This window comes from Seriola dumerili, unplaced genomic scaffold (genome assembly GCF_002260705.1).
Source record: "Seriola dumerili isolate Sdu_G_001 unplaced genomic scaffold, Sdu_1.0 BDQW01005112.1, whole genome shotgun sequence".
NCBI lineage: Eukaryota > Metazoa > Chordata > Actinopteri > Carangiformes > Carangidae > Seriola > Seriola dumerili.
The window spans coordinates 80293-95871 of record NW_019179367.1 but is presented as its reverse complement, the minus strand read 5'-3'; the positions used below and the strand labels follow the sequence as shown (position 1 = coordinate 95871).

At 42.7% G+C, this 15579-nt stretch overlaps 1 protein-coding gene across 2 annotated transcripts in view; it reads right to left on the bottom strand.

The window, feature by feature from the left end:
- Positions 1-4589: 4589 nt before the first annotated feature.
- The window catches only part of LOC111239855 (protein FAM49B-like), a 12910-nt gene continuing 1920 nt past the window's right edge, over positions 4590-15579 (bottom strand). For both annotated transcript variants that reach the window (XM_022769772.1, XM_022769773.1), the window contains exons 2-11: positions 12428-12501; positions 11284-11405; positions 9953-10058; positions 8872-9008; positions 8684-8761; positions 7996-8112; positions 7472-7551; positions 7156-7282; positions 6675-6745; positions 4590-6596 (exon numbers count right to left, since the gene is read on the bottom strand). In XM_022769772.1, the coding sequence (XP_022625493.1) occupies positions 6527-6596; positions 6675-6745; positions 7156-7282; positions 7472-7551; positions 7996-8112; positions 8684-8761; positions 8872-9008; positions 9953-10058; positions 11284-11405; positions 12428-12500 (981 nt within the window). In that variant the 5' untranslated portion in view covers position 12501 and the 3' untranslated portion in view covers positions 4590-6526. The remainder of the gene's footprint in view (positions 6597-6674; positions 6746-7155; positions 7283-7471; positions 7552-7995; positions 8113-8683; positions 8762-8871; positions 9009-9952; positions 10059-11283; positions 11406-12427; positions 12502-15579) is intronic.

Below are 15579 nucleotides of genomic sequence, written 5' to 3'. Positions count from 1 at the left end.
GAGGAAGGGGAGAGAGAGCAGCAGCATCAGCCGGTCAGCTTGAGGAAAGAAATTGATTTTAAAATTCTTTTAATTACCTTCAGTATAAAGCACTATATAGACTGGCCCCACATTATATTTCTGAATTACTGGATTTAAACCAAAGGTGACATCTGCAGTTGTGGCTCCCACCCTCTGGACCCGTCCTCCCCTACGGTTATAAAGAACCCTGAGTCAGTCGACAGTTTTAAGAAGCTGTTAAAAACTCACCTTGTAAGGTATTTAGCACCTTGTAACTCTGGTTTCAAAAGGTGCTTGGAAATAAAGTTTTCTCACTTACTCAGAGGTGTTGTCATTAACAGGGGGCGTGGCCGAGCTGTTGCAGCAGATGTTTGTTTAAAAAGAAAAGAAAAAGAGAACTCCCCCCCACCCCCAGCTTCCTCTCTCTTTGATCTCAGGTGAGACACACCTGAAACACAGAAAACACAGGTTCCTTTGAATTCCACGAATTCAACAGGAACACACACACACACACACTTCCCACGCAGTTTATAGCAGCTTGGACATCTAATCTTCACACACTTCTTATAAAGATAAGATTGTATTCAACAGTCATGATAAGATAAACAGGTCCACCTCCTCTTCCTCTGCACAGGATCATCAGACTGAAGTCTCGGCTGCTGCCCCCTACAGGCCGCAGTCTTCATCACAGAACAAAGGTCAGACTGATGATTTCTCTTTTCTTAGAGTTTGTGTGAATGACTTGGTTGTCGGTTCAAATCCCCACAGCAGCAGCTCAGAGCGCTCCGACTGGTTCCTGCTGATTTACCTAAATAAATAAAGTTTCAGGAGTAGAAAACATAACATTTACCAGAAAGTCCCGCCCACTCCCACCAGGACCTGTCAATCAGCTGTCAGGAACCATAGCAGGCACAACAGGTGTGTGTGTGTTGAGTGATGAAGACAGGTGATGAGGTTTTTACACGACAGAAGCTCAACAGTCTGTTGTTCATTTCAAATCTGTGTGTTTAGTTTTTAGTTTGTTTGTCTGTTGGCTTGTTTCCTTTTGTTTTCTGAACGTCATAAACATCCATCATCCGTCCATCCAGCACATGGCACTCATTTTAAAGTCGTCTTAAAGGAGCTATACGTAAGTTTTTGCTACTGCTACATAGCTAACGTTAGCATTAGCAGCTGTTTACTTACCAGTTTAGAACAAACTATTGTAAAACTTCATTCCTTTACTCACCAGGCGCTGTCTCCTACGGTGGCCCTGAGAGCTCAACACACTGCAACTGCATCGTCATCACTTTGAAAACATGAGGTGCAAATACTCACAACACAACAGGAAGTGTTTCCAGGGGACACTAAAAAGTGGTGGACCAGGATGGGACACACTTGTTCAAAGCCCTATTGTGAAGTCCCAGCAGGTTCATTAACATGTATGTTGGTTTAATAAACTTGCATAAATAAATTGAATATATAGATAAATAAATATTAACACAAGTTAACACATGATTTTTACATAGAACACATACAGATGTAAAGATTCATCACACTGATATTTTGATAAATTAACATATACACATTTTACTGTGGGTATTTCACATATTTAATGTACTCATATATTCTTTTAATGTTTGATCTCATACTGTGTGTAGTTTTTATTTAAATGTAAATCGAGATCTTATATGTAAATAAACTATGCCCTTGATGTAAAGCATTTGTAGGGGACTATTTTCAGCGGAGGATTAATCCACCGTTGGTGCTGTAGTGAGTGTTTGCGGCTGCAGGACGGTGTGTGTGCCGAGTCAAAATAAAGCACGATGATGAAGGAACATGTCACCCAGAGCAGCAGGATGATTCACTGACGCTCGGCTCTGAACATGAGGAGAATTAAAATATAAAACATCAGCAGACCTTTAAAATGCTTTGAGTCTCTGCTCCACAGTTTGTATCACTGCTGATGAACTGTTGTGGTGACTGAGCCCAGCAGGATCTGAGTCACCTGCAGAGACAGGACCAGAGCGCAGCTCAGCTTCATGTCATGTCCAGAGGTATTTACTGTCCATGATGAGTCAGCCCAGAGGAACGGACGACCACAGGGTGGAAAAACTTCTAAGATATAAGATGTCGCTGGTTGAAATTAGAAGTTGACTGTGACTCATCGCTTCAGACAGAAGATTCAGAGGTATTTTCATCTTCATCTTATCTTTAGATTGTTCTGTGTGTTTGTCTGCTGTAGCCACTGCAAGCAGATATTGTTGTGCAACTTATTCTGAAGGAAGTCAGGATCAACATTTGGCAACTTGTAAACTTCTGAATAAGAAAATTAAACAACATTTTCCTTGTGATATTGATACTAAATCTAATCTGATCACAATTATATTTCCCTCAAAATGTGAAATACATTCAAATACATACTGGAGCCATAAAGAACAGTAACCTGCAGGAGTTTGTGGTGCTGTGTGTGTGTGTTGGCACATGACACACCAAACCAGAGCTGAGCCGTGTCCTCAGATCCTCAGATCCTCTGGTGTTGTGGTTTTGTTGGTCTCTGCTGTCGTCATGATCCACGTTCTCCGCAATGAAACCAGTGAGGAAGAATGTTATCTGACTGATGTGAGACTGAGCTGGAAATAAGGTTATCAAATAACACACACACACACACACACACACACTCTCTCCCTCCCTCTTCACATTCTTTGGAAACTAGTCATTTGTGGGAAAAACAGCTGACGGGAAGCAGCACATTCCACATGTGTGAGTGTGTTTCTATCTTTGTGAGGACCCACTACAGTTGGTAAGTGAGGACGTTTGGTGTGTGTCCTCGCTGTTTGACTGTTCAGACGAGGTTTCAACAAGCTGTGCTGTTGTTTTATGAAGCGCTGCAGGTTTATGTCTGACGTGCTGCTGCGTTACAGACCAGACGATCTGGACTAGAACATAAACTGCAGCTCTGCTCCGTCGCTCAGTTCCCATCTGTTTTAAATTCACGGTTTAAGACATTTCTGTTTGTTTTAAGTTACATTTGGGATTTGACACTGTAATTCTTATTCTCCTGTTTCATCTGCTTTATTCAGTTTTAGCTTGTTTTATAGGTTCTATACAAATAAACTTGACTAGCCCTTTAGGGTTTATTAGATTTAGGTTTAGGTTCAGGTTTAGCTTCAGGTTCAGGTTTAGCTTCAGGTTCAGGTTTAGCTTCAGGTTTAGCTTCAGGTTCAGGTTTAGCTTCAGGTTCAGGTTTAGCTTCAGGTTCAGGTTTAGCGTCAGGTTCAGGTTTAGCTTCAGGTTCAGGTTTAGCTTCAGGTTCAGGTTTAGCTTCAGGTTTAGCTTAATTTCCATTTCCAGGCATGGATGAATCCACTAAAAGGCCTTGCAGCAATAATATGATTTGTTTAGGCTGTTTTACTGTAATTAACTTGGTGCAGTCTGCTGCATTGTTTCTTCATCACACCCAGACTAATTTTAATTATATATACACCCAGTTGGCAGTTTATTAGGAACACCTAGCTACAACTGAGTCAGTCTAATTAACAGTCTTAATTAATCCTCCTTTGTGAAGCTGTTTCAGACATGTGAGGGTATTACAGACAGAAACACCTCCCTGTATAACCCAGTACAGTTCAAATCTTACTGTAACTTCAGATATGATCAGAGCGAGAAGGAGCCATGAGAAGTGCTGAACAAACAGGTTCAGATAAATAAGATGAAGTAAATAAATACACAAAAAACACTGCGAAAGTCAAAGTCAGCAGAAACACAGTCAGACAGAATAAAAACAATCATGTCGTCAATGAACATGTGTGCAGACTGAGAAGCAGAAGTAAAAAGATGAGTCTTCAAAAAGATTTAAAAATACCAACAGAGACCCGACAGTGACATCAACTGTTCCACAATCAGAAAACAGATCGGAGCTGGGAGAGTAGAACAGACACGGTGATTAATCACAAGTTCTGCATTTGAGGTGGAACCAGGGCCGAGGAGATCTGAGGCCAAATATACACTGAACTGATGAGTAGCACAGAAAGGGAAGATCCTGAGACACACTCTGTTTAGCCGTGAAAAGCTTTTAGCCATCCAGGACTTTTTAGCCAAACCGACAAAATGGGTTTTCTTTTCTTGTTTAGATGAAACAAACAAGAAGAAAAAACAGCAGGGACACTGCAGTTTTCCCTCTGTTAATATTTGTTATTCTACGGTGGCCCTGAGAGCTCAAACTAATTCAGAAAACATCTCCTTCTTCATGAGCTGCAAATACTCACAATGCAACCAAATATACAAATGTGCAGCAAGTAGCACAGACGACAACAGAAGTGTTTCCAGGGGACTCTAAAAAGTGATGAACCAGACTGGGATGCATTTGTTCAATGCTTTTGTAAAAGCAACAAATGCGTCCCAGTCAGGTTCATCAGAGAGAGAGAAAGAGAGAGAGACCTAATGTTCTGTTGACTAAAAAACAATGTAATTATAAATATATGTAAATATAAACATTAAGTAATAATTATTCATCATCATTATAGAACTTTTTTTCATATTCATTGCTCAGTCACATGAAGCTAGAAAACGTCTCAGAACCAGAACTTTATCATCAACCAGATGCAGATTTTTCTTAAAAATGTAAAAACTTTATTTGGCCAACACAAACATCATTAAAAACACTTAATGCCACACAATCCCTGGCACTACAGCATCAGAATCCCTGGCACTGCAGCATCAGAATCCCTAGCACTGCAGCATCAGAATCCCTGGCACTGCAGCATCAACACACGAGGCAAAACAAAAAGCTTGTAGAAGTTTCCAGTCAGCGGTCCCACTGATCACATCAGTTCAGACATAGAGAAAACTGAAATCCACATCAGTCTGAGGTTTCCCTCGTTTCAGTACCGTCACAGTGCTTCTCCTTCTGTTAGCTAATCCCCAACTCCTCCTACAGTGCTATCACTGCTTTTACATGTTCGAGCCCTAAAACTATCCTGCTGACCACATTTCAGTTCGTTCAGAAGAGAGACACAAATCATTCACTACAGTACACTAAACCACACACATTTTATTCTCTTATTAAGTCTTATGCCTAGTAAGAGAATAAAATCATTTATTGGGAGTTCAACTATGGAAGCTGAGAAAGGCCATAATTTCTTTAACATGTTATCTCAATATAACAAACCTCGTTATCCAGAGATAACGAGATATTATCAGGAGAAAATGCTTTTTTGCCCGAGATAAGGCAGAGTCAGTCACTTCTTAAAAACCATTTTTATAGACTTGTATGTGATATTGTCTTTTTATCGTCCTTTTATTGCTTATATACTGTATCTCCTCTCTCTAATTGTCCTCATTTATACTGAGGTATATTGTTTGTCTTCCATCTTTAACTGCTTTAGTTTGAACTTTTGGATGTTATTTTGCCTCCTGAGCCTCTTGCCTGTTATTGCTTTAGCTTCGATTGTCAAAGCACTTTGTAAACTCTGTTTTTAAAGGTGCTATATAAATAACGTCATTATTATTATTATTATTATTATTATCATTATTATTATCCAGAGATATCAGCCAGATTCATGGTTACAGACAGGTTAACCTCTTAAGACCAGATGAGACGAACATGTGTGGTATCTGATTACGTCAATTTTGAGACGTCAATGATGAAATGCGTTGTGAATTGCTAAAATCCGTGTCAGGACGGTGAAATGCATTATGGGAAATGTATTTCGTTTGTGTTTTAGCCACAAAAAAGCAGAATACAGCTGTTAGCTCCATCACAACAACAACAACGATTTATAAGATTCAGTCACCAGATTTCAACCTGCTAAGCTGCTAACCAGCTAGCATGTCAGAGGAGGAGGAGGGGGAGGAGCCAGTATCATCGCTAGCTAGAGGTAAAGATTCACCTGATACAACGCTGTCACTAAAACTTTCATTTCTCAGCCTCTGAAGCAGAAAGAGACCTGAAATAAAAACCACCTGAGACCTTAAACTTCTGTCTTTTATTGTAAGTCACTGTCTTCACCCTAATGGTCAAAAAAAGTCAATAAAACTGATCTGAGAATGTTGACAAATGTTTTTTCAGCCATATTCACTTTCCAAGGCAAAGCCAATGATTTACAATAAAAGCCAGAGGTTTAAGGTCTCGTTATCTTAACGTCACGTTCTTCAGAAAACCCTCAGGGTTTTGGAGGTGGAGGTTTCAGAGGGAAACTCGGGGGTTAAAGGGTTAAACAGCTGTTTCAGGAAGCAGAAGAAAAAAGGAAGTCAGCTGTTCTCCTGGTAATAAACATGATTTCCCTCTGAAGATCGTAGTTGTTGTAAATCTGACTTGATGTGAATGGAGCTCGAACATGAAACCTGATTTTTACACCGTCTTCTCTTGGATCAACCAGCTTTTTTTTTTTTTTTTTTTTTTTACAACAACAAAAACATTTTTTTTCAAATGAGAATAAAAAAACAAAAAAACAACAAATGAGGTTAAACAAAGAAACATTAGCTAAAGGTTTGTTCAGTAGTTCTTTTGAAATCTGGACCGAGACACAACAAAACGAGCGTCGAGTTAATTTGGCTGCAGCATGTTTTTGATTTGCTTGGAGGTAGTCTCATCGTTCAGATGTTTGGTCGTGTACCTGCGGGGGGGGGGGGGGTTAATGACTTAGAGTTCTTCTTCATGAGTATCTGTGATGTGTTGGTGGAGGTCTACACACCTGAGAGCGTTGAGTAATCCCTCCACACTGCTGGGCGGCTGCTCCTTCAGCACCCTGATGCAGCCTTTCATCTGCCGAGGACCAAACACAGACACAGACGTCATTCAGCCTGAAATCACAACTAGAGAAAACTCACGGAGACTCGATCCAGAATCCAGACAAGAATCAGGACTGACAGAGACCTGATTCCTTCTGATGAGGTGCTGCCACAGTAATCTGATTACTTCTGTGGGTATGATAAGTAGACTGTCATTTTATTTCTGCACGCCGACGACAGTCAGAGCCGGAGACGTTTTGTTTTCTGGTTGTCCGTCTGTCTCAGTCTCTTTTATATATTTTGGGGGGTTTTTCCTTCATGTTTGAGAGTGTGAGACAGACAGGGAGAGAGACTGAGGGGAAGACATGCAGCAAAGGGCCGTGGGTCTACCAGGCAAATAACCAGTGTGTGTCGAGTGTGTGTGAATGTGCCTCGTTAACATACGTCAATATTGGAGGTCTTAACGAAGGCTCCGGCCGGGTGAACGTGGTCGTACAGGATGATGACGCCGACCATCACACGGAGGCAGAACAACACCGTCTCCTCACTGGTGAAACGACTGCGATACTCCCTACACACACACACACACACACACACACACACACACACACACACACACACACACAGACACGCACACACACACACACACACACACACACACACACACACACAGCAACAACACACACACAGAGTCAGGATGTGCTGGCTGTAATGATGATGATGATGATGATGATGCGTTCAGGAACTTGTCAGGACTCACGGTGTTTCCAGCATCACTTTACACACACTGGCCATCGTGCTCAGACAGTCTGTGGTGTTTTCGATGGGGACGTCTGGATTCTGCAGCAGGACGATAAAGTTTCAATCAGAAGCAACAAGTGAGAGTCTAATGCACGTTAATGAGGTGGAAGCGCACGTGTCGAATGTTCAGTCGTTATCATTAAGAAAGAAAGCAACAACAGCTTTGAGATCTTCAAGAGGAAAAGGTTGAGAACTGCTGATCTGCTGATCTGGAGGAAACTTCCATGACTTCAGCTTCACAGAAACAATAAGTGTCTGAGTGACGACGTGCTCCGCTGCTGCTGACACCTACAGGCCAGGACGGTCATTACACCTCCGATGTGAATGTTTTCTACAAACTAATACTAACGATGCTCTAACGGATCCGGACGCTTCATGATCTGTGTTTATAGCCACAATGAACGGATGAACTATTAATAAATGAAACACATGCTGCATAAATTACAAAAGGAACCAGTGAGTGAAATGAACGTGTGGACTCACATCTGAGACGAACTTCGACGTGGCGTCACTTAACGTCTTCAGCATCGGCGTGGCGCTCGCGTAAAACAGAGACATCCGATTGGCCAGCTCGTTGTTGACCTCATTTCCTGCGTCGGCCTGAAAAAGAAACAGGTTGCCGTGGAAACCCAGTCAGGAGTTAAAGAGAAAATTCTGTAGGCACATGAAACATGCCAAGACTTACAAAAAAGTCTATTGCACCCAGACCCTAAACGCAACAGGAAGTCAGCCATTTTGAATTTCCTCTGCAATTTCCAGACTTTGTGATTTATGGGCGTCGCACTTTAACAAACTCCTTCAAAACAATTCATCAGATCAGCATCATATTTGGTCCGTTTCGTCTTAAGACCTTCGTGATGCTGAATGGCGACACTTTTGAGTTTTCGTTGAACGGCCTGCTGGCGAATTTCGATGTTTCGCCATGAAACAGGAAGTTGTTATAACTATAATATATACTGTCCAATCTGCCGCAGACTTCACATGTTTGATGACGGGCCCAGACTGAAGACATCTGCATGTTAATATGACGTCATACTCATAACGCCACCTACTGAAAACAGGAAGTATCCCTTGAGTAACAATCATCTGCTTTACACCTCATACACAGGAACATGATGCACGTTGGCTGCATCACTTTTCTCTTATTCTGTGTTCTACTGTTGAATCTTACAGACAGGTTGTTGATTCGCATGCGGCTGATGGTGCGGCGGTAGTAGCTGAAGTCGTTCTGGATGGCGGGGTTGGTCATCTGAAACAGAGACGACAGATCAGAGAGCGGACACGTGAGGAGGAGGAGGAGCAGTGGGTGCTGAGCTTGTATAAAGAAGGGGAGGTGGAGGAGGAGGTGAAGAGGCGGACCTTGAGCTCGTCGAAACGCAGCGTGAAGTGCAGGATGTGGGCGAACTGACGAGCCAGAGCCTGTTTCTGCTCCAGATGTTGAGTGGGAGTGGAACCGGAGCTGGTGAGGACGTCCAGGAGACACTGCAGACTGGACTCTGAGAGACCGGTGAGATTATTACGAACCAACCAACCCACTATTCATTCATTCATTCATTCATTCATTCATTCATTCATTCACTCATATGCTTTAAAATGTCACGATCTGGTTCGACATAATGTATAAAGCAGTGGTTCCCCAGCTGTGGGCCGGGGCCGGGGCGTTGCAAGTGGGCCGACAAACCATTTTCAAAACAGAACAATTTACTAAAATATAATGTTTTTGAATGATTTGAAAATAAATGATCTTTAAAAACCTGAAATGTTTAAAAAGCACTAAATCATTTACTGAGCTGAGATCAGAGGTTGTTTCAATCAGAGGAAGAAGTAAAAACACGAGGGTGAGACCAGTTGTGATCATGAAATAAGAATGTGTGATTCACTTGGTAAATTTGATCATGATCATGATCACGTCATAAATGTAGCAGTGAAAGTCTTTAAGCACTTGTTTGGGTATTTTCTCTCCTCGTCCTGCTTCATGTTCACGTCTGTTCGGTTGCAGCTGTAGTTTAATCTCGGAGGTGAAAGGTCGGCCCTGACCCTTCGGCCTGTAGTGAGGGAGCTGTTGTTTCCTGTGACGTTGTGTAGAGGGAGGAGCTGTTTATTTCTGTTTATTTACTATGAATAAATATTCATGAGGGCGAGTGCAGGAGTTTCTCCATGAATAATCCACGTCCAGTCAGAGCTGCTCTGTCTCCAGCTGATATATATATCTTTATTTCTTATGTAAATATAAATGAACAGAATTAAAATATAATATAAAAAGCTAAAATATAAAGTTTGTCCTGATGGTGGCGCTAGAGGAGAGATGAGGGGGGACCAGGTTTCATCTGGACTGATCCAGACTCACAGCTGTGAATTCATCATTTCCTGTGACACAGGCTTTTTGTCTAAAGTATAAACGTGTGAGAAAAGAAGCGGCGTGCTGCGTTCAGGTTCTTACCGAGCTTCTGGGAAAACTCGTAGAAGGTTTTGAGTTTAGTGACCAGAGGGACCACAGCTGACCAGGCCTTCTCCTGAACGCCCTCCACACCAGGACTCTGGATGGCCTGAACACACACACACACACACACACACACACACACACACACACACAGGACACACCCAACATAATTCAATCTTCAGCCCTAGATCTGGTTTCATATTCACTGTGTCACTGTCTGTTTCCTCCTCACACTGTTTTTCTCTGTCACTTCCTGTTCGTCATGTTTTTCCACCAATAATAAAAAGTGTGTTTCTGCAGATTCTTGTGTTTGAATCATGAAGCTCCGTCGTTGTTGCTGCGTCCGTCACTGATGAGCAGAGGGTGGAGACTGAAGACAGGGTGGAGGTCAGAGCGTGTGGTGCGTTCGCCCTCTAGTGGACACTTCTGTCACTTCACCGTCAGATCACATTCATGTTGGAAATGTGGTTCTTTAGTTTTCTTCCAGATGTTTCTCTGATACTGTCCTCACACTCAGAGTGGGAGTCGGATATGAACTGGAACCTCAGCCTGTGAACCTGACAGGGATCTTATAAATCACTGCACAGTCTTCTGGGTACAGTCTTTGGTTCCTTCATTTTTACCCTGAAAGTTCTAATCTGTAACTTTTCCACATTAAAACGTCTCAAAACATCTGGACCTGTGTTCTACATGTTGTTGAGTTGTGTTCTTACAGTTTCTCAAACCAGAGAAATCTGTGATTTTAACCATGGAAACGTCTCATTGGCCGCCTGTCGATGACATCATATCCTCTATGATCATGTGTCAGTGTGTTTGTCTGAAGCTCAACATCAACTTTTATCTAGTTTTAAACCACAGACACTTTATTGGTTTTCAGCTCGTTATTTGAAAGAATAAAACTTAGCACAACTGCTAACACTGTGTCAGCCACTGCTAGTTACAAGCTAATAAACAACATAAATAAATGAAAGATGCTAACTAGCTAACGGTTCTGACCCGTCTGCTAGTCTCTGGTTCTGGTCTCAGACTCCTCCTCTGAGTCTGGGTCTGACTGAGTCTCTCTGATGTTTCCTCCTCTCACCATCTTGATGCTCTCTGCTCTTTCACCTGTCCACCTGGAGCCAGCAGGTGGTGGGCGGGGCTAAAGGCCTGACCCAGATTACTCAACCAGGAAGTGAGAGGAGACGTCTGTGGATGATTCAGCCGCTCGTGTTCATTTAACACTTTGGCTTCTGGGAGATGTTTTGTGAGTGAGGTAAAGTGTCAGTGTTGAATCCAGGACCAGGACCAGGACCAGGACCAGGACCAGGACTGGATCTGATCTGTCTTACCTGTCGTATCTCCTCTCCTGCTCCTCTGTACGCCTGCAGGTCATCCAGGATGATCTGGGCCTCCGTCAGCACCTGGTTCACCTTCTCCCACACCCCCGTCTCTGACTGTGAGGGCTGAGCGTCTGAAGAGAGAAGCGTGAGGTCAAAGGTCACACACACACACACACACACACACACACACACACACCCTCTGCTCCACCTCTGTTTGTACATCTGCCAAATTCAACACAGTGAGTCTGCACCGCTGCTGCCTGCTCGCTCTGTGGTGCAGGAGCCGTGCATGCTGGGTAACGGAGGGTGAATTAACATGTACGTGTAATTTCTGTTGGACGTGTTTAGGTTGTGCACAGAGAAATAATCCCAGAATGTGCAGCAATAAAAGGAACAAGATCGTCCTTTAAATGGAAGATAAACATGTTTGATTTCACTCGCCAATCAATCAAACTTTATTTGTAAAACACGTTTGATACAGTTCACAGATGACTCCATGTTGTAGCTCAACAGAGTTACATCATCATTCATCTGACACCGTGACCTACAGTCAGAGTCCCACCCAGGGGAGCAATTTACCTTCACTGTGTGTGTGTGTGTGTGAGTGTGTGTGTGTGTGTGTGTGTGTGTGTGTGTGTGTGTTTGTGCGTGTGTGTGTGTGCGTGTGTGCGAGCGTGTGTGTGTGTTTGTGTGTGTGTGTGTGTGTGTGTGTGCTTGTGCGTGTGCGCGTGTGCGTGTGTGCTTGTGCGTGTGTGTGAGTGTGCGTGTGTGTTTGTGCGTGTGCGTGTGTGCGTGTGTGTGTGCGTGTGTGTGTGCGTGTGTGTTTGTGCGTGTGTGTTTGTGCGTGTGCGTGTGTGCGTGTGTGTGTGCGTGTGTGTGAGCGTGTGTGTGTGTTTGTGTGTGTGTGTGCGTGTGTGCTTGTGCGTGTGTGCGTGTGTGCTTGTGCGTGTGTGTGTGGTTGTGTGTGTGTGGTTGTGTGTGTGTGTTTGTGTGTGTGTGTGTGTGTGTGTGTGTGTGTGTGTGTGTGAGCGTGTGTGCTTGTGCGTGTGTGTGTGGTTGTGTGTGTGTGGTTGTGTGTGTGTGTTTGTGTGTGTGTGTGTGTGTGTGTGTGTGTGTGTGTGTGTGTGAGTGTGTGTGTGTGTGTGTGTCTTACTCTCAAAATCCAAGAAGAAGTTTCCACCATTGTTGTCGATGTCTCTGGTTAACACTTTGATCAGGTTCCCCATCCTGTCAACACACAGTTTGAACAGTATTAAAACTCCATCCAGTCTAAAGGTGTGATTGATTATAATGATTATTGATTGATTATAGATCAGGTCTAGCTTCTATATTAATACTGTGAAAGTATCAAAGCCTCAGTCCACAGAGAAATGCACACAGCCTGTATTCAGAAACTGAGCCTTAAAACCAGCCGTCAGGACTTCTGGAACTTTGTGATGTCACAACAAAGCAGTCACCAAGCCCCGCCCACCTGGACCCACCATCCAAACCTTGCAGGATTTGGTTTCTCTAAGTGTTTTTACCTGAAATCTGCTATATTTTTATTGGAAAACAGTCAGCCAATCAGAAGCCTTCCAGCCGCTCTGAGACGTCCTGTGTTGGTTAATCACTGATTTTTAAAGTGAAACCGCTTCATGCAGCTCCAGGTTAAAACCTCCTGAACCACTGACACTGAAGGAATCCAAACCAGGAGAAGCTGACGGCAACAACTCCCATGATCCCACGCTGCTTCACAACATCAGCCAACGCCGCCTTCTGTTCGAGGAAGTTACAGACTGTGTTTAAATCTAAGACTATAATTATCGTACCGTTTCCATCTGAGAGTGAGTTCGGTGAAAAAGCTGCACCTTCACACGTTTGAGTGAAACCCAGCGCTCTCTTCACTAATTCACTTTAACCACCAACAGTACTGTGTGCGCACTGGTAAAAATACAAAGGCACAACCTTCAACGCAGCATGTGACAGCAGTTAAAACACAAACTGACTCAAAGACGGAGGTGTGTCGCTGTGCAGACTGCACTGGGAGCAGCAGTCAGTGAAAAGAGGAAGTGATGAAGTCTCTGAAAGTTTGGGCTAAATTTAAAACAGGAAGTAAAGCAGACTGAGCTGAGGGCAGGTGAGACACTCACACATCAGCAGCGCAGAGAAAACACAAAGAGTCCGTGTTAAAAAACAACACCCAGCGCGTTCAGTTTGTCTCTTCATCATCGTCCTCCTCATCACAGAGAAATGCTTCCGCTCTGCGTCGCAGCGTCGGCAGGAAGAAACATTCAGACCTGTTACTAAAGTCAAACACCACAACACCACAATGTACCAGCCAGTGAAAACACATGTACGTGAGCTGATTCCAGTACTGCGTGTGTGCAGGTTTACAAGCGGAGTCCAGGTTGATTTTGGTTCATATTTAATATTAGTCTGTCTGACGTCTCGATTTGTCATTTTAACAAAGTGTAAAGCAGCCGAGAGAAAAACGACACAGGCACCTGTAACATGAGTGATTATCATTCAAAATCTGACTCTAGGTCAGTTCAAGGTCAGAAAAAATACACAAATACACCAGAAAAGTCTAATAAATTAAACTATAAAACAGTCTTTTTATATGCAAGATGATTTTATTTTTTATTACAACTGAGTTTGGTTCAGAACTTGTTGTTTTTCTTTAGATATTTAAACATTTAAATAAAGTTATGCTGCAGTAAATAAAACCTGTGTTCAGTGTGTCTGGATCTGAAACTGAGGAAAAGTTTCACTCTTCAATAACTACTGTCTCGACATTAGACGACCATTGTTGCCATGGTTACAACATAAACTGCTACTTTTACATGGGAATCGAACACCGCTGTCCTGTGTCACATTCATCCTCGTCCTCCTGACGTGGACTCTGTTTCTCTTTATACTACGTCACTGACACTTTTCCCTTTCCTCCTGTCATCATGACTACGAACACAAGATGTCGCCTAGCAACAAAACCTAACTATGATGTCATAGTAACCTGCTGCACAGACGACCAGTGGGTTCATTTTTTTTTTTTTTTTACAGGACAGTCTCCATTTTCATCATTGATTAATCTGCCAATAAATCGATTGTTTGGCCTTTATATCATCAGAACACAATGTTTTTATTTGTTCCTTCAAGTAAAGTTCAGAGCTTCACGTACTTGAGCGTTTTCATTTCCTGAGACTTTCTTGTTTTCTTGCTCACATGACGACACCTGGACCACTTCTGTTTAATTAAAGCTCCTCCAGTGTAAAGGTGTGTGTCCATGTGTAGTGTGATTATAGATCAGCTCTAGCTTCTATATTAATACTGTGAAAGTATCAAAGCCTCAGTCCACAGAGAAATGCACACAGCCTGTATTCAGAAACTGAGCCTTAAAACCAGCCGTCAGGACTTCTGGAACTTTGTGATGTCACAACAAAGCAGTCACCAAGCCCCGCCCACCTGGACCCACCATCCAAACCTTGCAGGATTTGGTTTCTCTGAGTGTTTTTACCTGAAATCTGCTGTATTTTTATTGGATCAGTCAGAAAACAGTCAGCCAATCAGAAGAGAGGCTCAGAGTCTCCTCTCTTCTGATTCGCTTACCGACCTGTTGTTACTAGAGCTCCAGAGAGAAGCCCGAGAAAGGAGATGTGAAACTACACTGAGATGATTTTTATATCTTCTGATGGATCAACACTTCAAATAAAACACAGAAGAAGAAGAAAATATGGAGCTTTAAATGAACTGATCACATGATTACCAGTGGAGGAGGAGGAAGCTTTACTTTAGCAGAAAACACCACAGTCTAAAAATATTGTGTCAGAAGTTCAGAGTCTCATTTAAGTGAAAGAAGAAGTGCGATCAGCTCAATGTAGATTCTCAAGTATCAGAAGTAAAAGTACTCAGGAGTAAAAGTACTCAGGAGTAAAAGTACTCAGGCAGAGTCAGACCCCTTCATACGATCATACACCTGCATATCATCCTTCAACATAGAGTTACAGTTAATCCAGTAGTTGGTTGAAAGGAATTCGATGTGTGCAGAACATTTACAGTTTACTGTCAGAAAACTCAACTCAAAGCCCACTTACTGTCTTTTACTGACTCAGTCAATCAGAAGAGAGGAGGCTCTCAGCCTCTCTCTGATTGGCTGACCAATAAAAATATCACATATTTCAGGTAAAGATGACACACCGAGTCAAACACACAAACTCTGAAACTCCCAGTTTGTCTTTCAGAGCTGCGATTCTTCACATGTGACCTGTGACCTCTGCACCTTTAGAGCAGTAGTACTGTGTAGTATGCAGTAGTAGTACTGTGTAGTAT